The sequence below is a fragment of the Melanerpes formicivorus genome, unplaced genomic scaffold, assembly GCF_026170545.1.
Source record: "Melanerpes formicivorus ecotype bairdi unplaced genomic scaffold, bMelFor1.0.p_v2 SCAF_6, whole genome shotgun sequence".
In the NCBI taxonomy this organism is placed as follows: domain Eukaryota; kingdom Metazoa; phylum Chordata; class Aves; order Piciformes; family Picidae; genus Melanerpes; species Melanerpes formicivorus.
In genome coordinates, this window is record NW_027142358.1 from 17,182,768 (window position 1) to 17,207,774 (window position 25,007).

The 25,007-nt window shown below is 44.9% G+C and overlaps 1 protein-coding gene across 1 annotated transcript; it reads left to right on the forward strand.

Annotated features, from left to right (window-relative positions):
• Nucleotides 1-1,364: 1,364 nt before the first annotated feature.
• On the forward strand, nt 1,365-8,898 carry PPIF (peptidylprolyl isomerase F). The gene is made up of 6 exons (XM_068139930.1): nt 1,365-1,618; nt 3,549-3,579; nt 4,546-4,634; nt 5,839-5,935; nt 6,675-6,750; nt 7,152-8,898. Exons 1-6 carry the CDS (start codon nt 1,439-1,441, stop codon nt 7,285-7,287), a joined length of 609 nt encoding a protein of 202 aa, XP_067996031.1. The 5' UTR covers nt 1,365-1,438; the 3' UTR covers nt 7,288-8,898.
• The last annotated feature ends 16,109 nt before the right edge of the window (nt 8,899-25,007 follow it).

Here is a 25,007-nt window from a genome sequence, read left to right on the forward strand (position 1 = left end):
TGTTTTTTAAATGCCTTAATATAAATAACATTTCCATCTGGGAAGCTGAAAGAGCAGAGCAAGCAGACAGAATATCATCTATCTATAGAACTAATTTTGCAGAGACTCAGTGGTCCAGTTGTATTCCATTAACTGCACGGTCCTGGGTGGCCTTTGTTTTAGGTGTGATGCAGCAGAACTGTATTAAGTGTAGCACACTTGCATGACCTTGTCATAGAGAGCAGAAGTTCTTTTCCTGATTGTTTTAAATTCTATAAAAAGGGGTGGGGGGAGAGGGCTTGCATTTGTGTTATGACTTCTGGTCAAAGTGCTGTTACAGTAATGGTAGGGCGTGCTTCACCTAGCACTACGAAACTGCACCATTAGTTATTTGGATGCAATAAAATCTGTATGGGAATAGTTTTTTTAGAGACAACATATACTGTCTTATGAGAAGAGTTATCTTGCTGCTGTTATGCTGATGGAAGAGCTTTCTTTGACCTCACAGAACAGGACCAAACCACGCATTTTAAAAGTTCTTGTATATGGAATCAGCATGGCAACTAGAGAGAATTTCAAAATACCTGAATATGACTAAGCCGTATACTAAGCTTTGTGATCCAAGTTCAGAAAAATAAAGTGTTACTGTTTTTACATAAAACATGAATGATATTTCCCCATTACTACTCACTTTTCTAATTCTTCAGGCAGGTTTCCTGGCAAAACCGAAGTCAGGCTATGAAACAATGCCCTGGGCACCCCAGGGGGTCAGTGATGCCACGGTGACACAACAGGGACTTGCTCAGGTGCACCTATTTCGTCACGTGTCGTTATGCAACTCCGTGGGTGGTGTTGGTGAGTGACACCGTTTCAGGCCGCCCACCACTCCCATGTTTCCACTGCACCCGGTGATCCCACGCGTGCGATGGTCGCAGCCCAGCCCTTCCCGCCAAGGTGCTCGCTGGGGCCTGCGGGACAAGCCCTAATGGGCTGCGTGCAGTTACAAAATTTTAGAGGCTTCCTATCACTGTTGATCTCCGGGGTCAGGGTCTATGAGGAAATGTGCAAAAATAAACCCAAACCACAAAAGAAACAAGCAAACAAACACAAAAATTCCTCCCAACGGCCTCGGCAAGTGGTTGACAAATGGCCGGCTGCAGGAGGGCGCGAGTCCTCCGCGCAGGCGGCGGGAGCTCGCAGCAGCTTCCTCCTCCCAGCCCGCCCGGAACCAGCCGCCAGGCCCCGCAGCCGAATCTGCGCCGCGGCTGGCACATACCCACAACTCCGGCATGTCAGCGCCCCTTCCCCCACATTGCCCCACAACCCCCGCGTCGCCCCCAGGGGGCGCTGTGGCGGAACCCATAAAAGGCCGCGGCGGCGCCAGGCGCCTATAACCTGTGGGCGCGTGTCGGTGGCTCCTTGTCTGCCTGCCTGTACGCTAAGCTCGCTCGGCTGCGGCATGCTGGCGCTGAGCGCCGCCCGCCGCCTGCTTCGCCCGCCCGGGGACCTGCTACAGCCACTGAGGATCGGCTGCGTCGGGGTGACTGGTGCCCGTGGTTGTGCGGCTGGTACGCCGAACCCAGTGGTGTACTTGGATGTAGGCGCCGATAACCAGCCGCTGGGACGCGTCGTGTTGGAGGTAGGGGCACCTAGGCTGCCTAGGGAGCGGAGGCGGCCGACCGCTTGCCTGGCGTCGGGGCCTTGGGGACGGTGCCTGGGGAGCTGCGGGCGGCGGGGCGCCCGGCCATGGCGGCTGGTGAGCGGCAAGGTCAGGACAAGCCCGCGCGGACGCCGTCAGGCGCAGCGACTGGGTCCGGCTCTTAGGGCCGCAGGAAAGGCACAGTTGCCCCCGTTGCAGGCGTCAGATAGGCCTAAGGGTGAAGGTCCTCACCGGGTACGTGGAACCCGAGAGAGAGACTGCTGAGGTGGCTCTCTCCGGTGGGTGGTGAGCAGGGCTCAGAAGGGGGCTAGAGTGGGGCACCATGTGTGTGGCAGTAAGGTTTGCCTGTGCCAGCAGTCAGTAATCAAAGGCATCCTTGTGCGACCGGTCGGTGGGGCTGTGAGCTCGGGAGCGGCTGCGGCTTCGGAGGTGCAGATTGGGCCATACAGTGGCAGGGAGCCTCAGGGAGAAAAAAAAACTAAAAAATGGATCCATAGTACTAGAATCGAAATGCTAAGCAGGAGTAAACTTACTTACTGAAGGGTACTGTTGGATAGAGAGGAATAAGCATGGTTCCATCAGTGAGAAAGTACCCGAAGCCCCAGCGCTGTTCAGGGGACCCCGTGCTGTCAGTGAAGAGCTGGACCCTCGTGTGCCTGCCTAGCACTCAGGGGTCGGCCTGCCCTTTAGCCAGCACACCTATACAGGGTTACAGCTCGTCTTCCAAATTCGTCTTGTTTTTTGTTGTTGGTTGTTTTTTTTTTTCCCTTTCTTTATTTCTTTTTCTGGGTAATTGTTTGGGTATTAGTCTTTGGGTTTTTGAGGTACTGCCACTTTGAGCTTCCTGCTTCGTATGCATTGAAGGGTTTGCACAGCTCTGTTTGAGCTGGCAGCTGGAAATCAGCTTTATCATTAAAAGTTTGGTCTCTGAGATACTTAGCTGTTTGAAGAAGGCCTGAACAGGAAAACTGTGGTAGAGGCCACTCTCGGGAAAAGCCCAATAAGCACCAAGACTGGAGTTCTGGTATATCATATATCCTTAAGGCTTGGCATGTGCCTCTAGATAAATATATTGTGTATGGGAAAGAATGGGGTGTGTGTTCCGTAACTATGTATTGGAGAGAATATGCTGCTCTTCTGAATTGCTACCTACTGATGGAATTCAGTGTGGCTTTTTGCCACCAGTACCCAAGTTCTGTGTTGATTGATTTCTTTAAATGTAATTCATGAGGTTTTTCTCTAAAAGGCTTTTCCTTAAGGCTAAAGCTCAGTTAATTTATCTTCATTGAAAGCATGCAAATCATTGGCCACTGCCAGCTCTCTTGTTCTCAGGAGGCAATGTTTGAAGGGGGGGTCATAGGTAAAAGTATTGCTGGGCAAGTTCGTTATTGATCAATGAGATGTAGTAAATAGCTGGTTGGTAATGCAGAAAATAGCATTAACGTCAGTGTTTCTCGAGGTAGCATTTCATTTCCATGTTGACAATTTTCAGTGTGCCCTGTTTACAGAAAATCTGAGTGTATTGCTGCTGGCTGCTGTCATGATACGTAACTAAATATGCTGGAGAGACTTTGAACTCTCCGGCTGTATCAAATGGATGTTTGGGTCCATCATAAAGATACTTTTTACTTAGTGCTAAATTATCATGCTGATCAATGAATTCACTAGACTGTGCTCAAGTTGTCCTTTATTAACTAGCTAAAAGTTATATTGAGGCGATATTTTCAATTTCTAGGCAAATGGTTAGAAAGTCTTAAAATGTCCTTGGAATTTTGGGTGGCTTGTGATTACAGGTAGCTCATCACCTTGGAAAGAAGGTTCAATTGTACCAGTCTCCCAGGTAGAAGTTTTTCTATATATGTGTGAAAAAGCTGACTTAGTAATTTGTTTGTTTATTTTTCATGAACAGCTGAAAGCTGATGTGGTTCCAAAGACAGCAGGTAAGGCAGCATCTCCAGAATTCCGTAATTTTTAAGGTCCAGAATGTGATTTGCAGGAACAAGAATATCCATGTAGAAACGATTTCCGTGTTCCATCCCCATTCATTGAATAGAGCAATATGATAAGAACTTTGTCCAAACAGTGCTAGTGAACAGTTAGGATTTGTTGCTGTGTTCCAAGTAGTTTCACTTTGTAATTTGTGCCAAGACAGTACAGTCCATAACTTGGGTGATCAGTGATGAGTAAATATGTCTAAGAACACATTACATCAAGATCAAACCCCCAGACAAGCGGGAAAGGGTGAACCAAAGGCATCATGTCTCGTAGTTTCCAGAGAGCACATGAAGTTTTGTTTTCCTGGTCACTAGCCGACTAGTGAACTGATTTCTCGTTACATCACATGCTTCCTTTCTCATCTGCTTATTTAGTGTTTCTGAAAGCTTGATTTTTATCTTTCAGTTCCCAGTAGATGAATATCTTGACAACCCCCCTTCCCAAAGAGAAAAACCCAGCAAACAGACAAAACCAAACCAAAACAAAAAATCCCTCAAAAAAACCCCCAAACCCAACAACATAGCAAAGCAAGCACACCCCCCCCAAACAAACACCCAACCAAAAAAACTCCCACAAAAATAGAGGGGCATCATGTCCACAATTGCTATAGAGAAGCTCCAGAGTGGTGGGTTTGAGGAAGTGAGGATCTTGCAGTTAAGACATAACAGCAAAATAAAAGGATCAAAAGATGGAAGAGAATTCTCTGTACTCTGTTCTGAGGTTAAACAGGCTTTGTTTCCTTAGCTTTGTAACAGAGGAGCTTTTGAGGCATGGAAACAACTAACACATTGATAACACTCTAAAGATACTATAATTTTTTTTAAGTATGAGCTTGGGACGTAGCTAATCTGCTTGTGTTTGATTCTATTGTCATGTATGGTAGTGTAATACTTCATGCTTTGCTTTCACAGAAAACTTCAGAGCTCTTTGTACTGGTGAAAAAGGATTTGGGTATAAAGGATCCACTTTCCACAGAGTGATTCCTTCATTTATGTGCCAGGTAATTTTGTTTGTTTGTTGAGGCAGTTTAAGATAGTTTACATATAGTAAACAGCTTTCTGCTTTTGTACAGCAGCATGCTTTATTGTGGGGCATTGCACTTGCTTGGGAGAAGCATTTGTGAGTAGAACAAGTCAGCTTTGTGTCCTAAGAGAGCTATAAAAAACATGTCCATTCTCTATCCCTAGAAGAATAATCTGTTTACTGTTTTGTGTCTTTTCTCCCTGCCTGCCTGATTTGTCCCCAGAAATAGACCTGAAATGAGACTTCTAGGTGGTTGACTCCATGGTACAGTGAGATTGTGAATTGATGTTTAGGAATTAGTTGGTATTCATTACCAACTGTCATAGGTTTCAAATATCTTTCAGTAAGAGAAAACAGTAGATACCATCCCACTTGAGATGGATTGTTAATATGATTCAGGCAATTGGTATAGCCTAATTGAAGGTTATCATACCCAGGACCTGGCAATTCAGGTGCCTCCACGTGACATGCAGCATGCAGAGCATACTTCTGGGACTGCATAACAGTAGCTGTAACACCTCTTGTGATAGATTGCTCAAGGTGAGCAAGTTCACAAGTTCTTAGCATCATGGGTTGTGTCACTTCTGGGATAGGAGATGGCATGTTGCTGGAGGCAGTGCTTAGTAGCCACCTTTGCGAGTCGCTGTGGCTAGTGGTTTTGTTTTCTTCAGTTTTGAGTGTCTAACCTAAGACAGGTGATCACATCTATCGCAGCAAGCAACATGTAGCTGAAGGAAGTTTAAAATAACTCAGAGTGCCTGAAAAAACAAAGCCTAGAAATAACAGATAGTAATAATGAAGATTCTGACCAGTATGTATACTTGTTGGGAGAAAATCGTAGCTTTGAGATCTTGCCTATGGTAATGAATTTGGGTGATTTTGTTTCTTAAAATTACTGCTCTGTTGCATTACATTTGGGAGCAACACTGGTACCACAGGAAGTTGGTTGTTAGAATTACAGATGCCATAGTCAGCTATATCTGGAGCAGAAATTTACTTAGCTTGATTGTATCTTCATCTAGTTGTGTGGTTTTAAATCCTCATGTGACCATACTCATTCTTAACTTGAAGATAATTTACTGATTTTGTTACTTTTAAATGGGAGCTAGTGAGTGTATTATCAATAGTATCACTTCTGATGTAAAGTCTGCCAGTGAAGTTAACAGCTATTTCTGTTTCAGGGTGGTGACTTTACAAATCATAATGGAACTGGTGGAAAATCCATTTATGGCAGTAGATTTCCAGATGAAAATTTCATACTTAAGCATGTAGGACCTGGTAAAGAAACACTGTTTCTACCTTTTAATGATGATAACCTATAATGAATCATTGTTTACAAAGTTTTATTTAGAAAGAAAGGGGGAGGGGGTTGGGTGTGTGGGGAGCTTGGGAGTTAGGAAGTTTAACAATGCATGTGTTTATTGTGCAGACTGCTGTACAAATACAGTCAGCCTGGGAAGGGTGACATTGCTACTCTTGCTCTTACTATAAAAAGGACTGTGCAAAATAAAGTATGGGGGTTTTGTATACTACTTACATTCTGACCAGGTCAGAGTATTGCTCTTTCATAGGTCATAGACTTCAATTTTTACTCAGATGATTACTGCAGCAGTGAACCAAAGTGTTCTGGGATTTCTTATTTATCAAGAAACACAGTCACGCCCTTTTATGATCAAGTTAAATCTGGAAAAAGTAAAGGAAAAGCCATACAGGAGAACTTCCTCATCACAGGAAACTACTGCTGCTGTTGTACCACAGTAGAAGTTACCTGATGTTAATCACATTCAGGATGTGTACAACGAATTACATTGCTAACATTCTTGCTGTGGAGAGAAGGGAGGCTGGGCTGGAGGGAATTGTCAAAGACATGAAGTTGGTATTAGAAAATCATTTGGAGACTATGTGACACTATCACATCTTCAGTCTGTCCAGCTTTAGACTAAATGTGCAGAGAATTGTCTTTTCCACTCCATACTTGTTACACCAATCTACTAAGGTGGTGCTGCTCTTGTTGTAGGTGTGCTTTCGATGGCCAATGCAGGACCCAATACAAATGGATCTCAGTTCTTCATTTGCACTGCAAAAACTGAGTGGTAAGATCTCAGCCCTGCCTGTTAACCTGATGAATTGGTGCCTGGATCCAGATGGTTTGAGGTGGACCTTTGATTGTGGGTTGATGGGATTTGGTTTGGTTTGGATTTGTCATGTTGGGTTTTTTAAAATTTCCAAATTACTTGACTAATGATGGAAAGGAGTTGTTCTGTGCTTAGTTGAGGGAGGGGAGGGCTGGGAGAGTAATGAGGCCACTATCCTTTGGAACGCTTCTAAGGTCCAGAACCAGAAGTATTTCATGGCACTTGTAGAGCAGTTATGCCTTTGACATACAGTTGATGAGCAGGGGAGAGCTATGAAGATCTTCTGACATCCCTTCACTGAGCTCAGTTTGGTTTGGTCTTGTTTTAAATAAAACTGCCTTTGTTTATTTGTTTTACAGGCTGGATGGAAAACATGTTGTTTTTGGGCATGTGAAGGAAGGAATGGATGTTGTGAAAAAAATTGAGAGCTTTGGTTCCAAGACTGGAAAGACCTCCAAAAAGATTGTCATTACTGACTGTGGACAGTTGTCCTAGCCTTTTGCCCTACCATTCAGGACAATTTTGATGCTGTGAAAAATGAATCATAAAAAAACCCCAAACATTTCTGGTCCCATGAGTAGCACCTATGGAACTATATTTTCTATTTAACTTGGTCCAACTTTTATACTTATTTTAACAATATTGATTAAAAACATAAACCAGTGACTGAAATGTTCGGTCTGATCTACCTTGGTAGTCACACTGATGTGGCAGAGTCCCATGGCATTCTGAAAGAAGTAGTATAGTCACCCAGAGCACATCTGACTGCAGTGCTGAGGCTGTTCTTAGTGTTTGGATGTTTCAGGTGTTAGTGGTGGAGTTTGCAACTAAGTGCTCTGTGGTGGGGGCTTAGGCATAAATTGAGAAATACTTTGTTTCCTTTGGTACTAATAACCACCTCTTCTGCATATTGTTTTGAAAAATAATGCTAACAAGAGCTTTCAAGGCTGTCTGCAACATGATTGTCAGACATTTTTTTCCCTGTTTCAATTTCAGTTTATCCAATAGAATTAATGTGCAGTTGTGGGTTTTGTAAAAATAATTCTGCTTTAACTTTTGTTTGCTTTTTTGTTTCACTTTGGGTTTTTTTTGGTAGTTTCAGACCACTGTTTAAACTGTACTGTTGTGACACACTACCACAACTGTGCTTCAATTGAGTGCTTTGAAGGGTTCAGTAAATGGTTTTAGTTTGAGTTACCCTACTACTAGAGCTCTGCCTGGGCTGTAAGACCACAAATCAGCCAAAAGATCATGGGATCTTTTTATTATGCAACTGTGAAATTACTTGAAGTTCAGTTCTGCTCTGAGATCTGGTTTTGTAAGGAATGTAGCAGGTCTCAACAGATAGCCTATTTTTGCACCTTAAGGATACAGTGAGCTTGTTTGAGAAGGTTTCATTCCTTTTTCTGTCCTGTTGATTCTGTGTAATCAGCCCACATTGGGTATTACTTGAATTATACATCATGATTGTAAGTCAAAATTGGTCACTGTGAAATCACAAGGCTTAACTGGTGCAGCAAAATCATTATTGTGGAGTTTGATGCACAAGAAGGAAATAATTCAGCTGATCAGATAAACACATTTTTTTTGTATCAACCAGTACATTTTATGCAGAGTGCCTGAGCAGTAACGAATGTTGGAACCTCACAACCTTTAGAATCACTAAGGCTGTAAAATATTAAAGCTTGTGGGGAAAAAACACTTGACCGATTTTCTTCAATAATATTGTTGCTGAAAAGAAAATGAAGTGTGATGGCTCTCTTCAAATGTGAATTTCCTACCACTGCACTCTGATAATGTGTGGGTTTAAAAAGGGCTTTGCACTGGATTTGTTTTTTAACACTGAGGGCTGCGTTTCTGTGTGTACAAGGTAGTATTCAGAGTGTAATTTTGCAAAAAAAAAAGTAGAACTGAAAAGCTTTTTCTTCCCACTGCTTCAGCTTTCTTTGTAGCATTTTTCTTAAAATACTACTCATTTGTTTGGCTCATTTCAGTTTGACAGAACATTTTGTGTGTGTGTGTTTCCTTAACCTGTGTGTGAAAAATAATTAAAAATTTAAATGCACTTCTACCATGAATAAAAAAAAAATCTGTTCCTTTCCTAAATATGACTGCACAGTTACTTGCTGGAACCTGTTGTGTTTACTGGTGCTGGTTTGTTCTATCCACTTTGCAGTGGGTCTGATTGAGTGGTGTTCAGAGGCTGTCATTCAGAGTTACAGCCGGCAAGAGACAGGGTATTGGTGCCAACTTTGCCTTTCACTAGTGAATGTAAAATACCTGCTATTTGGACGGCGGTTCAGGTTCTGAGACTATTTTGTCTGATTCATTCCATCAGTTCATGGAGAGAGTGGGCAAAGTGTAAATTTATTGGGAGTTTTTTTAATTCCTGATTTCAGTTTTGAAAAGTTGGTAGACAATCAAGGAAAAGTTGCTTTTTGCTGTGTGATTCAGTGGTATTTTAGACTGGAAAGCCCAATTAAAGATGCTTTGCTGCAAACCACTCCGTTTTCTCAGAACTGTGTTGAGCTTTAAACAAGTCAGTATTACACATGGTATGGTGATGTGTTACATGCAGCTGTGGCTTTTAGGGGCACCTTTGTGCCCTAACTTCTGAAATGCAGAAGCCAACATTTTCCATCAAAGCCTACAGATAAATATTAAGCCCTGCAGAGTCACTATGATCAGTAATACTGGCTGCAGAGTCTCAATGGGGCTGGTTTTGGTTTCCAGGTACCAGTCCTCTGCATGCTTTCCTCTGCTGAAAGGAAGTTTGTTGCCTGGGTGCTCAGAGTGCTGTGCATGAGTCTTAACATTTTGACAAACTAAACAGGTCAGTCACTTAATGATCTTCAGATAAAAGTAGCTTTCTAAAAACGGGTTTTCTGGGTTTTGTTCTTTCCAGGTTATCATTCCTTTTCCTTCCCTCCTTCCTTCAAAATGAAAGGCACAGAGCAATATTTCAGTGTAAGTGTTGTGCCCTGCAGCATTGCAAGAGCATTACTATACTGAAAACGCACAACTGCAGCTTGTTAAAAGTATGCCAGGTCTAATTTTAAGAGGTAGGTGTGGTGCCATAGGACAGCACAGGAAAGGGTTGCAGGACCTCAGCATTCTGGATGGCTTGCCATAGCCACCTGTGGTCCTGTGACTATCAGTCTTGGGTAGCTTTTCCACTTCCCTATGCAACCTGAAGTGAGGATTGCAGTTCATGGTAATGGAGTTTGTGGTATGTGCACAGAAATGGGTCTTTGCTGGTGCTGTTCTCCCAGGGCCTAGTTTTCTATGGTTAAGTGCCTGTCTCTCCTGTTAGCCCTCCAGTATCAAGCACAGCTGCTAGAAAAGAGTTGTTCTTTTCCAGTCCTGCTTGATGATTTTGTCATCTTCAAAATTAGGCTAGAAATGGAGGTTAGGCAGTGCCACCACTTGTGACTTCCTTATTCCAGGACTTTGTTCCACTTTATAGCAAAACTGTATGTTATAACAACAATAAACTCTGCCTCATGTCTCTTGTGCATAGAAAATTACTTGGACTTACCCAATTAATCCAGTTGAACTGTGAAATAGGAAACTGCCCAAAATTATTGGTTTAAAGTTGTTTAGATGTTAACTGGACACTTTTTTTACCAGTGCTGGTAAAAAGCATTGAGCTTAAAGCAGTTCAGTACATGGTTCATTTTAAAGCAGCTGGGTGATCCCAGGTAACTGATGCTACCCGTGTAGGTATTACAAGTGGGAAAATTGTAATCTGAATTGAAATACAGTGTAGTTTTTTCATCCTCTGCCTGGTAGTGTTACCTCAGTACTGCTCAGGCAGAGCTGCAGTGCTGGCTCTTGGTTGAGGTGTCTTGACGTGCTGTGAAGTCCCTGCTTTCGGTGGAGCCGATGATTTGATCAAATCTTGCCTTTTCTGTTGCAAGAATTGTTTGGGTGTCTCCCCCGCCCCAGTATGTGAATTGTCCGGTTTGCTCTGATCCTTGGCTACTGTCACTGGTCACAGGCCGGGCCTGGACTCGAATACTTCGGTGGCAATTCCAGCAATCTGGTTCTCTCTGGCAGCTTGCAGGTGTCAATGATCCGTTCCCGCCGGGTTCTCCTGTCTGCTACGGGCCTGCTCGCTGAGCGCCAGTGGCGGCCCGGCTCCGTCACAGTCGCCGTTGTCCCGCTGCCCGCCAGGTGGCAGCACAGGACGCCTCATTGTCCTGGCGCCAGCGCTGACGGCTGCAGCGTCCCCTTTGCCTTCACAACCACAGCGGAGGAGCCGGAGATCGCGAAGGTGAGAAACAGGTGCAATTGCAGCAGTGTTGGTTATAAACTGTCCTGTCGATTCCTTGCGGTTACCCTGAATGCTATGAGTTGCATTTAGTTACTCCTGAAATACCCTGAGCTTGCTGGGTGTAAACCCTGCCAGCGCTGGAGGACTTGCTTCAGTTCCTGTGAGTTGAGGGACGAATGAGCGAAGTGCCCTCTTTCCTAACCACAGCCACACGTTGCCGTGATCTGTGGCTTTCTGAGGTGCAACAGAAGATGTTAAAATGGAGTGATTTTTGAGGGAGACGACTGTTTAGAAACCCTGCACAACTCGAATAGGTGACAGAAGAGACAGAAAGGTGTTCGCTATGAAGCTGTGGTTTGAAGATGAGCTGAGGTATGGCAAATGTACTACTGCAACACTTGGACGTTTAGAATGAAGAGACGTTGGCACATCCAGGCTGCCTCTAGGATGGGACATGGGCACGTCAGGAAACAACCTGCAGAGGGAGCTCCTCGGTACCACTGGTGTAGTTCCAAGTGCAAGACATGTAAGAAATAATGCTTTCAGAGGGCACCCTTAGGTAAACTGCAAATATACACAGAAAAAGAGGAGTTTATATTTCAAAGCTGTTTCAACAAACACACAAACGTTTTTGTTTAGTCTCATGTTTTAATTATTTGTTCCAAACTCGTGCTTACATAAATGGCTTTCTTCAGTGCTAGACGGAGGCAATGTCCTTTTGTTTATAAAGTTTAAATGCTTTGAAGTCAAGACATTGGAGGTACAAAATGTTGCTCTTTTGTAATGCAGTATCCTCTGCTGGTAGCAATATATCAACAATTGGAACCTCAAAGAAGCGAATTACTTAAGAGTACAAATAATTTTACATGACATTTCAAGGACACTCTAGATGTCCTGCTGGTAGTGGAGAGTTTGTAGTTGGGTAGACATTTTCTACCCAATTTAGAAGTAAAGAAGCTAAAAAGACCTTGACCTTCAAGTGGGAAAACCTCAAATCTTGAAGTGCAGGTTTTTGCATTGAGTTTGACTCCGTTTAAAGACATTATATGAACCAGCTGATCACTGTTGAATTTTGACCCAGAATTTTCACAGCTCAAAACATGTGTGTTGGACTGTCAGAACTGAAAATTGAACATTGGTAACAATTGTCCTGAGCTTTGTTCCTTCTACAGTTATCAGCTTACTGTTTTTTCCACTAGAGCTCTGGATATACCTTTTCCATGCTTTCGTGCCTCCTCTGCAGTCCCTGTGTCTGCCAGGGTCTACTGCATGGGATGCTGCAGTCACTCAGAGCCTGCATCCTGTAGTAGCCATGGGTCAACTGCCAGAATGTGGGCAAGAGAAGAGCCATAGCACTGTGAAAGTACCAGCACCTTTCCCCTGTAACCTACTAGCACCTTTCCCCTGTAACCTCTTTCCCTTGGCACTGATTGAGCCTGCGAGCTCCATATCAGGGCCAGGCTGTGCCATGCCACAGGCTGGCTATACCTGTCTCACTCCCTGGACATGATTTCCATCCTGGCAGGAGGGATATGCATACAGTTTGCTTCATGTGAGCAAAAGTGTTTTCCCAGGAGTACTCACTCAGCTGGGTGAGGGCAGACAGAGAGGCAGATGGAGATTAGTGGTGTTTGGGGTTTTTTTTTCTCTTTTTTTCCTTCTCTCCAAAATCTCCAAGAGAAAGAGCTTCCACTTGTGCACAAGGTCATCCATTGTGACCTGGCACATTAGAGAGGTGTGACTGGAGAAGCCATAGGACAGAAAGGCTACACCTTGGGGAAACAGATGTCTTACTACTTTGGAATGCAACAAGGAGCAAAGAATGGAGTTTTCTTTTAGAGCTGAGGTGGAATATGAAGGGTCTTGGAGTCATCTGCATACAGAGAAGGTTGCTGCAGAACACTCAGTATCTGATGCCTGTTCTCAGTGGTGAAAGAGATGTCCTGGAATGTCTGGAAATAAAATATTGCTGGTCTTTTTAAAATTTGAGTTCAGTGCACTCATACCAGGGGTTAATGGTGACTCCAAATTGCTTGCTGTTTATTAGCTGGCTAAGGGAATAAAACCCTAACTTTTGGTCATCAGTGAGACTGAAGAAGTTTGAAAAGAATGGAGGAAAACTTACTCAGCAGCACAGCTCATCATCTCTCTGGAATTCAGCAAAACATTCAGGTCTCAAAGGCCCTGGAAAAGAGCAGCAAAAATGAACAGGTAAACGGCTCTAAAATTGCTACTCCAGTCTACCTATCCCCATTGAATGGACAATTCTTCCCCTGGTTTGATAGCATGCACTGCATTTTGCTTGATGTTAGCGCATGCTCACTATGCATGTATATTATGTTTCTGAGGATTAAAACATAGGTTAGAGCTAGTGTGTAAATGTCAGCACACCTCCAACCTAACAGCATCCTGTGCTGTGAGTGCCACAACACGTGTGTGTTTCAGCACAGCACCTGCATAACCGCAGCACTCAGAGTTTCTCTAGTTGCCCTCCCCCCATCCTCTCTAACGGTGGTCATTGCAGCTGCGAGTTGAGTGAATGTAGGGTGAGGGGACAGACATCACAACTGCCCCATGCTGCTGCTGCACTGGCCCATATCTATGCAGGAGCAGGGCACTGCTGAGGTCCACCACAGCACATACCAGAATGAAACCATCCTTAGCTGGCTTCATGGCATTTATTATTTATGGGGAAGTTGTATTTCTTTTCATATCCACATCCCAGACCTGGAAGCCTGAGGTGAGCAGGTCCATCCATGTGAGCTGGAGTGCAGGGCTGGAACAAGGGTGCTGGTGTGACTCAGTCCTCCTGCAGTGGGTCACTATTTTTAACTATCCTTGAGAAATGTTGGTATGATTTTCCAGTTCTTTTTACCAGCCAGGACAAAATCCACATAACTGGAGAAAATAATTCTATCTTTAAGATGGGGTCAGAGAGAAGTTAAGAATGTGCAGATATATAAGTTTGGGTGGGGGGAACTCTGTCACTGTTCTCATTTTCACTTACCTCCTACTTAAAATTCATCCAGGAGGGTAGGCAGGCAGAGGAACACCGCTGCTAAAATTACTAGGTGGAAATAATTTTTAGCAGGCACAAGTATCTTGTGGTTTTCCTGCTTGCTCTCTCCCTCTCCACTCCTGCCTCGTTGCTGGCTGATGGCCTTTTCCTTGGGGGAGGCATTGGCCTGTGTCACTAGCGTCTCTCTCATCATAGCGGCTGTCACGGCCGAGCCAAAGGCAGGCTGCTAGCAACATGTGGCAGCTGCCTCCGCCGGGTCCCCGGCGTGAGGAGGAGCCCTGGGCTGGCCCGGCTCTCAGGGGCTCCCTGGCCCCACCACTGGCACAGCTGACAGGAGGTGGTCCTCAGAGATGCAGGGGAGTGTGAGGAGGAGGAGGCAGCAGCTGCTAGTATTTAGGCTTTGCCTGAGCAATGAATTTCTTGTCAGTACTAAACAGTGCACATTCCAAATGATGCAGTGTCTTAGGGTGTATTTTTTTTCCCTGCCAAAAGTCAGTGTTTGGTTAGGATTTTTTTTTTTTTTTGGAAGCAGTCTTGCTGTTAACTTGATGGTTGCCAAGGCCAAACAAAGTGCAAACTGTCCTTGGAGAGAGCTGTGCAATTCTGTACATTAAAAATGGGGAGATGCCAGCACGCAGCCTCAGCTTCACTGCCTGTCACGTGCTGTGCTTACGTTGCCAGGATCCTATAAACGCTTTTGCTGCATTTTTTAAGAGAATGCTTCCTTGCTTAAACAGCAGAAGCTCAAGCTTTGCATTTTTAGGGCTGATTCTTTTTTGTTACGGGGCTGTACAGCTCATGGGAGGGGTGTGCAGGGAAGCCAAGGCAGGCTGGCTGGGCAGGGGTGACAGGGTTATAGCCTGAGGCCAGCACACAGTTACACCCAAATACAGAGCTGCAGTTGGTGTCCCCCACCCTGAGCACAGCATGACGTTAGGTGGCTGTTAACCCACTAACCCTTGGCCCCTTGACTCCTTGGTGTATACATGCAAACAATAGGCTAGGCCTGTGCAGCGGGGGAACAATGCTGATTGCTGTCCTGATGGGTGTTGCCAGCATTAATTACCTAGGCTGACAAGGCAGGTCCTTAAGATTGCTGATGGATCTTTGGCAACACCTGGGATCAAGAACCGAGGCTGACTTTACAGAGCATGACATATGTACGGGTCAAACAGCTCCTGGCCCAAAGCCACCTGAAAAACAGGGCCCTTGGGCTCAGATGCATCCCTTCTTGCTCTCGCCATCACCTGCCCTTCTCTGTATGTAGTTGGTGATGTCAAGGAAGAGAGTTCAGAGCAAGGGAGCTGTAGAGAAGAAGTCTTCCCTGGCTCCTGACAAGAAGCTGTGGAGCTCAGCCCCCTGTGATGCTGATTTCCTTCACCCCACAGAGGAAACCTGAAGGAAGCTGTGGTTTAGCCCACTGCCAGGAGATGTGGCTGTAACTATGGCATCCTTGGGTCAGCAGGGTGCAGGCAGAGCTTTGTCATGCCCTGTGAGGAAGGAGCATGCTAAATCCATGTATGGCAGAACTCCCAGTGCACAGTGTGCTCCTGGGGCTGTCCCTCACACCACCTCTCAATACAGCAGTGTGCTCACAACTCTGTCACCAGCAAATGTGAGACTCTGAAGGTAGGGCTGGATTCAGGGCTGCAGGCTGGTGGCCTTTCAGGTGTTATTTGCCATAGGGTGACATGAGATAGAAGCTACAGCTGTTGCTGGCTTGCTTTCCCCAGTGGCTGGGCTGGTGGTGAGGCCAGACAGTGTGCCTGTGCAGGGGGACACGCGATGATGGCAATGGTAGTGCTGCTGGGAGCAGGTGTAGCCATGCAGGTTGTTGCAGGCACTGTGAACACAAGCACGTGGCTCAGATTGGATGCAGTATATTAGAATACAAAAGAAAAGAAGATTTGATGTCTGTAGGACAGGAACAAGTACCATATTAAATAATAATTGAGAGAAACCAATGTATTTTGGGAGACCTGAAACTGAAAATATGAGAGCAGTGATATGTTAGCTGAGAATTTAGCTGTGTATCTGAGCTTGCAGTTGGGAAAGAGATACGAGCAAAGCACGCTGCTACCTGCAACTGCTGCATGGCTTCAAAGCTTCCTGTCCCCATGTCCCCATTTGCCCTGCCAGTGCTAGTTTAGGGGTTTCTTCACCTTGTTTAAATCTGAGCCTGAGCCAATCTTTCTTGCCTGCAGCGAGAGGTTCTGCAGGCCTGGCAGGTCCTTCCTGCGTGGCTGGAACTGGGACAAAGCCACAGGGATAAGGATTTCTCAGCAGGGCTGGGAGTCACCCTGGGAGCTGGACTGGTGATTAGCATCCAGCTGACAGGCTTTTGCAGAAATAATTAGCCTTAGACTTAAAACATAAGGGCACTGCCTTGCTTTCAGGGGGACTTTGCAGCTGCAGTCAATGTTATACCACCTAAGAGAATTCAGTTTCTTTTCTTCTTTTTATGAGATTTGGAGCATGGCCCATGCCACCTTTGTCTACCCAGAAGCTGTCTCAGTTCCTCAGGAATGAAGCTGACAGCTTTTCAGTGCCTGCTCACAGCCTGCAGATGACATAGATTTGCTCCCCGTTGGTTTTCAAGATCAGGGCCCCTCAAAATGCAGGCTGAACTCTTTATCAAGGAGTCAAAGGGTTAAAATAATATTGCCCTTTTGTGTCATTGCTGACTAAGCTCCTAGGTTTAACAAGACCCCAAATTGTTCCTGTTCCACTGATGTAATTTGTTATCCTGAATTTCCCCTTATTTTATTATTTCAGTTCTCTTGTCTCCTAAGTCATAGCTTCAATATGTATTCTTCAGTCACTTTCTCAAAACATGGCAGAAATGTGAACCTGGTCAGGATGCTGAGGCCGATTCTGTCCCCAGCCTGGTGTCTCTAGCTCATTCCCTGCTCTTCAGTCACATAAGTGGGAAGTATTGGGAAATAGTTGTGGTCCCAAAGAGGCAAAACCCACCACTTATTCCATGTGGTGCAGTCTTCAAGCTGATACAGATCCTCAATAATCAGTGACATTTTTACCCTCTTCTAATCCAGTATAATTTATTAGGACAAGATTCTTTGAAGGGTGGTTGTGGCCAGGAGGGGCTTGGTCTGTTCTTCCAGGCAACCAGCACCAGAACAAGAGGACACAGTCTCAAACTGCACCAAGGGAAGTTTAGGCTCGAGGTGAGGAGAAAGTTCTTCACTGAGAGAGAGTGATCGGCCATTGGAATGGGCTGCCCAGGGAGGTGGTGGAGTCACTATCCCTGGAGGCGTTCAAGAGGGGATTGGACGTGGTACTTGGTGCCGTGGTTTAGTCATGAGGTCTGTGATGACGGGTTGGACTTGATGATCTTTGAGGTCTCTTCTGACTTTGGTGATTCTGGGGAAACAAATTATTTTTTAGCCTTTTTGCATAGCCTTATATTTGGGAGATCTCAGTATTAGGATCCCAGCGATGAAGTGGCTTTGTTGTTGCCAGCAGACCATCAGCATAAATGAGGACAGACAGTATTTTACACATATTTTGTACTAGATGTCACAGAACAATGGAAGGCTGGAAAAGAACAAAACCCACAGACTACAGAGCAGAATGAATAGAACAAACAAAAAAAAGCTAGGTCCTTTATTTTTGGAAACTCTCCAACAACCTCTAATATGTGTTAGTGAGATATGAACTTTCTGCCTTGCAGGATGAACTATAAAATAATATATCTCAACCCTGCACATTTTCAAGTTCCTCACCCTTTATTATAGCCACTGGTTGATTAAAACTGGAAGTAGACCTAGACCAAATCTCTGCCTATTGGGCCGAATCCCAATCCTGTAGCTTTTGAAAACAGACCTCTAATGTTTAAAACAATACCAAGCCCAAACAACTTCTCATTCCTCCTTCCTTAATTCCCTACCTAAACAAAAGTTCTCACACCTGTAGGTACAAAGTGTTAGGTTCATGGGGTAACTCCTTGTCCGCTAATGTTAGAGGCAAAGTGCCCAGTGTGGTTACCAGTGTCTGAGGATTAAAACACAATCCCACTTGAGACTCTTCCCAAGTATATATGATCAATTATGAGTTTGAAAGTACATATTTTTTTCAAGTCTATTGATGTGATTTGTTCTGTTTATCAGACTAACTGCCAGGAAAAGGTATTAATTTCCTATCACTTTATTCCAAGTTGTCCTTCTCTTGTCCTTGTATTTTATGGCTTCCATTAAGGAATGTTGTCTTCTGGATAATTTTTTTGGCTTTGTGTTTTAATAATCAGCATTCCTGCTTAATACAGCATTTTTTTAGTAACAAAATTAATAGCTTAAAAAACCCAAAGCAGCCTCTTTTTCCCTTGGACAGATTTGAAATGTGACTACTTTTATAAGTTATAAATAAAAGCCTGGTAGTTGATGTTTAGTGGGAAACTCTCCCAGTATATTTCAGAGCCCTGTTTTTCAGTATCCTCTGATAAAAATACTGCTGACTTTGCCTTTGGGGAAGCTGTTTTTTCTGCTTTGTGCTCCTACCGTAGCTGCCAGAGGTTAACAAAATTCCAGACTCAACATGGGCAAACCAGAGCTGCCTGTGCCACTGCGCTCCTTGCTGAGGTTTGCCCATGAGCTGCTGTATCAAGACAAGCTTTGGGCCATGAGACTGCTCTCTCCAGGGTCTTGCTCTCGATGTCACCTCCACCATGTCCTGGGAGGGTGTTTGTGGCAGCTCTTACCCCAACCTGAGCGTCCACTCATACAAGCCTGTTGCAGTTTATGCTCGCTATTAGGTTAGAAAAGGTCATCTAGGACAACACACAAGGATGGGCTCAGAGAATGCAGCCCCAGGGTGAGCAGGGGCAGGCCAGCCTTTCCTGGCTTCATTGCTCACGCAGGCAATGGGTGTGGCCATAGCTTGTGGAGAGATAGGAATCTCTGGATGTAAACAGAAGGCTTCAACTAAAAGCAGCTACTGACAGGTAGGGATAAATTACAGCATGGGTTTTATAAAGCCAAGGGAAGCATTTGCAGTGATTAAAATGACACCTATAAACTTTGATTTGCAATAACTATGTTTTCTCTTGACCTCAGTGAGATCCTTTTGTGTCAAAGATGAATCAAAGAGGTCCCCAGAGGTTTCCTGAAGGGTTCATAATTTGGTAAATGTGTCTCTAAATAACCTGGCAGTAATGCTTGGTTTTAAGGAAAAGGGGCTGGTCTGTTGTTGGGGTTCCCTGGCAGCCTTTACTAGAGATGTCTACTTAGTTTTATCTTCGAATTGTGGTCAGACTAAAATAAAGTTTAACCACTTTAAATTATGCTTTCCCTCAAACACCATTAGGTTTTAGAAGCTTTCCTTGGAGAAGTGAGAAGCCAGTTCATTTGTCTTAGTGCACATAGCACTGCTGGACTTTGTCTTAGTGGAGGAGGAAGGCTGGACTGTAGCTGCAGTCACTCCTAATGAACTCATACTTGTCACGTATCCAGGTCTTGTCAGCCCTTCACATTCATCCAAAATATAGCTGTGTCACAGGGAACTGACCTCCACCCTAGGCCCCACAAACACTAGGCGATGCTGAGGTACACACAGGCTGATGCATCCCTGTTCAGGGTCTGCTGGGGCATATGGCTCTGGTACCACTACCAGAAAGAGATACAGAACAGCAGAAACAGCTCAGCTTTCCTATCTTACAATCCCAAAGGTGCAAGAGATTGCAGTTGCACCGGGAGTGCCATTCCCTAGGTGGAGCAGGCAGCAGGTGGGGAAGGAACTTGTGACAGGATTCCAAAGACAGGACTTTTGTGTCCAATAGTTGACATAGTCATGCAAATAGCATTTAAGGTGAATTAGAAGAGCTTGTTAATGTCAGAAGTATGACAAAATGGTCAAAAGTGTACCTTAGAGCATGATTTATTTGCCTACGCTGTCAGTGCCTCCAGCAATATCCTGCTCGGGCTGGCTGAGCAGTGCTGGAGCTGTAGAAGGAAGTCCTTTGAGAGAGAGGGTCTTTGATTTACCTGTGAGATGTGAAAATTCCACTTTGGGGCTGTCTCTAGCTATCATGCCTAGGCAGTCCTGGTGTGCACAGAAGATGTGTAGGGAGGCCCTCACATGAGAAGTGGCAAATGCTGTGCAGCCCGGCCTGGCTCCTGAGCTCCCCTTCCATACTGCCCTGTGGCACCTGAAACTTGGGGAATGTGGGCTGTGGTCTTGGAAGAGATTATAAATTTCACTAATAAAACCAAGGCTATGACATAATGTGCTTCACCTTCTGTACCACATGCAACTTGGGTTGTCATGGGCTCTCTGATTCAAGAAACATCAAGAACAGTGTGGCCAGCAGGAGCAGGGAGGTCATTCTGCCCCTGTACACTGCACTGGTTAGGCCACACCTCGAGTACTGTGTCCAGTTCTGGGCCCCTCAGTTTAGGAAGGATGTTGACTTGCTGGAACGAGTCCAGAGAAGGGCAACAAAGTTGGTGAGGGGTTTGGAACACAAACCCAATGAGGAGAGACTGAGGGAGCTGGAGTTGTTTAGCCTGGAGGAGACTCGAGGTGACCTTATCACTCTCTACAACTACCTGAAGGGAGGTTGTAGACAGGCGGATGATGGTCTCTTCTCCCAGGCAGCCAGTACCAGAATAAGAGGACACAGTCTCAGGCTGTGCCAGGGGAGGTTTAGGTTGGATGTTAGGAAGAAGTTCTATACAGAGAGCGTGATTGCCCATTGGAATGGGCTGCCTGGGTAGGTGGTGGAGTCACCGTCATTGGAGGTGTTCAGGAGGGGACTTGATGGGGTGCTTGGTGCCATGGGTTAGTTGTTTAGGTGGGTTGGACGCAATGATCTTGAAGGTCTCTTCCAACCTGGTTTATTCTAAATTCTAAAAAAATAATCATAACATTAATAAAGCGCCTGAGAGATTAATGGGGATTTCATAGCTGATACTAATCCTGAAGCGGTCACCAAATGGGCACAGTGGTGGTGGTATTGTAGTCAGTGGCATTTCACAAGGACTGTTCTATTTCTAAACAGATTCCTGATCAATCCTTTTCATCAATACCAATGTAAAATCCCTGCTGTTAAAGCTTATGAACAGAATGGTGCTAAACAGGTACAGATGGTATCATGAAAGTCAGGTGCAGTGATGGGAGTGACTTGATAGGTTCATGTCTGCAGAAGTGGTTTTTGTTAGCCACCTACAAAGCTATGTTTTGAGGACATGGAGGCAGCATGTATAGCTTGCATCCTAAAATCTGCATATTTGAAGGCATTGAGGGCTGACATGGATGAAAAGCCCAGTATGAGCTTCCAATACTGTGCTGTGGCCAAAGGGCTACTGTGATTGCTGGGAAGCAAAAGAGGGGGAAACTCTGTCTTTACAAAGAAGAAAGAAAAAAAGGCATGCTCTGCATGGTTCAGGGACCATTTTCAGAAAGATGTGGAAAACCCAGACAAGTTGCAGAAAAGAACCACAGAAATAATTTGAACTACAATTCCTTATAAAAAGAGAGATTTTAGCTTAAAGGAAAATAAGAAAGGGGAGGAGAAGAAGAAGGAAAGGGCTGAGAATGACTTCATTACACTACAAAAGTGGAATGTGGGGGGAAAATACCAGGTACTGAATTTATCATATGAAAGCATAAAAAGACACAATACCTGGAATCTGAGATGTGCAAATTAAGAATAGAAAATGAGGATCAACAATTGACTAGTGAGGATGATTAGCTTTGGACCAAGCCATCAACTGATGCAAGTCTTCTAGTCAAGATGAAATGCATCTCTTCAAAGACATGCCAGAAGAGTTATTAGGCTCAATAAAAGAGTAACTGGCTGAGATTTAATGACTTGTGGCATATGGGCTGTCAGAATAGATGCTTTAATGCTCCCTTTTGGCCTCCAACTGCATTAAAACCCCCTTTTCCTGATGTGAATCTTGGTTTGCCAGCACTCCTTGTCATTCTTTCTACTCTTGTTCTCAGTCTGTTCTTGGAGGAGTTACTGTCTCTCTTGATGCTTTTATTATGCTGCTGCAGACAAAAACTAGGGGGTTTGAAGGTCCTAGAGGGAGTTAAATTCCCAACTTCCTCTGAATTCAGAGGGAACTGGGTGCCAAATGCAAACCTTGTGAATGCCTCAAACCAGAGACCTGAAATTCAGTGTAGCTTTGAAAAATCTGATAAAAAGAAAGCTTCTTGAGGGTTGTGGGGGTTTTGTTGGTGTTTGTTGTTTGGTGGTTTGTTTTTTTTTTGCCTTCATCCTAAGCATTTTTCTGATGGGATTCCTATTAATGTACACAATGATGACTAGAAATGAGATTATGTGTCTGTCACATACAAATTTTCTGTGAGGAAAATCACCACTGTTATTTTACTGTCTGGTTATCTCAAAGCAGCAAGTATCCAGATGGTTGTCTCCAACTGTTGTTATTAAATTCAGCAGGAAATCCATCCTATCCAAAAGAATTATTAGTTTCCATTGCTCCAGGAGATGTCCAGAGATGTTAAGTTGTGCGTGTTTGTGTTGCACAAGTAGCCAGCCAGTGAGCGGGGCCATGGCTCGGTCTCATCCCTGAGCTCTGGGAGCTGGGTGACAGATGCAAAACTGATTTCTATGGCTAGGCCAGGGGGTTATTTATAAAGGCAAGTCTTTCCAGAGCACCCCAATTGCTCCAACTATAAATATGTTTCACATCACCAGACAGCATTTGAAATTAGTAGTTTAACCTCTCAAAGTGAGGCCCCGATGCCATTAGCAGCAGATTTTTTCTGTGAAGTTATTTGTCAGCTGTTTTGGCCCAGAGGTGTGTGAGATACCACAGTTTCCCCTTTTACTCACAGAAAAAATATCTGCGGTAGCAATCTGGTCTCTGTCAGTGCTGTAGATGTTCAACCACAAAGCAGTGGTCACTTATTTATACCATGAGGTTTGTAAGGAGTGGGAATAATTTGCTAAAGGGCTATGAACCATGACAGGGGAGATTTTGCTTTGGCCGATTGTCTGGAGCAGAGTCCCCTCTTACCAGCCTCACCTCTATGCTGGCAAGGAGGAACCACCCTGGAGGCCTGAATCTTTGCTATCTGGGGACCCAAGCTGCAGCAACCCTGGTGGCTTCCACTGCTGCTGGGGGAGCCCTTTCCTGCTGCCAGGGATGCTGTGCTTCCAGCCACTCTCACTGCTGCCTTGACCACCAGGAAGGTGACCAGATGGCAAGATGACCATTAAAGGTAATTCCCAATGCTTTGTCAGTCTCCAGCATACAGGTTTCCCTCTTTCTCTCTGCAGGCCAGGAGGGCTTGGACATATATACCCTCTGACTGCCCCACTGGACCTCCTTCCTTGTCCAGCAGACAGATGATGGGATGGAGAAACTGGTATGCTCAGCCTTGGCCTGACCTCACACTGCAGTGTTACTTCTGTGGTCGTCTTGGCTGTACGGAAATGATAGATGTTATCCTGGAGCAAGCCTGAAAGTCTGGCAGTGTAATTGCAGTACTCAGCCACCAGCCCCCTTCACTTGTTTTTCAGAAAGAGAAAAGCTCTAACATGTTTATAAAAGTTCAAAGTTGTCTTTAAAACTCTCGTTCAGATTGAAAATCATTGCATTCCTATCAGACTAAATAGATAAATGTTTTTAAGGGGATGTCTGCATCAGGTCTCCATTTGGCTCTCAGTAACACCACAGCCACGTATAGCTATCTGGCAAAAGTCTTCTAGAGAAACATGACAGCACAGAAACAATCTGCTGCAGCCTGAGAAAACAGCCACGCAGCATGGACATTTTTCAGATGTTTGGTTTTATAAAAGATACTTCTGGACAAGCCTGAGACAGCACATACATGTGTAGCAGGGCTCGCTGTTGGTCCTGCAGTGTTATGCACGCTCTAGTGTTATGCATGCTGCAGTGAATGAATGCTGTGGTCTCTGGTGCAAGGTGTCCCATGGCACTGGTGGCTGGAACAAGGCTGGGGAAGGCAGCTAGCCAGGGAGTGCCACAGCTCCCTGGCACCAGCACAAGCTGCTGGCACAGCCCTAGGGTCCAGGGTGGGGGTGAGGAGGTGGGGGGTTTAGGACTTGAGGGAATTGCTCTGGGTGCATGCCAGTGAGTTGCACCTAAGATAGAAGGTGAATCCCTGGACTGACCACAGAGACAACAGGCAGAATTTTTCAGAAGCCATCAGCATTTCATTGTGTCCTTTCCATCTTGTCCTAGGAGCATGACAGTATACCCAAGGAGCAGTCAGCCTGGCTGGGCTCACCCTGATGTCAGTGAAACCTGCACAACCTCCTTGCCAGCATAGGACCAGTCTTCAGGGCTCAGAAATAGAGGCTGTACTTGCTCCCCTTCACCCAGGGAAAACAGCTGATGGTCATCTTGATGAACGGAGGTTTTAGCTGCACTGAAGCTTACCATCTCACTTATTTTAAGGAACAATTCCAAATACATGTGTAACTATGGAAGGGCAGTGGGTTGTTGGGCTGCAGTCAGCCCCACACTTGCTTCATAAATCATTAATAAATACATGACAAACCCTGCAAGGCTTTGGGTTTTACCTGTTGCGTTTCACTGTCACCACTTCTTACGGCCAGGATGCTTGCGTCAGCCAAGGAGCACTCCTCCAAAGGCTGGCAGTCTCTCCTTTGGTCTTATGCAGATGGTTAGGGCACATTCCCAGGCACTGCCTAAATGCCCTCACAGTCACTACAGCTGTCTGTGTGTCTTGCTTTTCTCTGTACTATACTGTCAGGTAAACAGGGCTGGCACTGAAAATAAACAAAGGGTTATTTAGTAAACCTCCAGGTCAAGATTCTTCTGGAAAATAGATATAGAAGAATACCGATATAGAAAATAAAGCACAACCACCCAAACTTTTATTATCTACAGTAGATTTCTTTCCCCTCTTACCCAAGTACGGTTTCTCCAGATTAACACCCCAGAAATC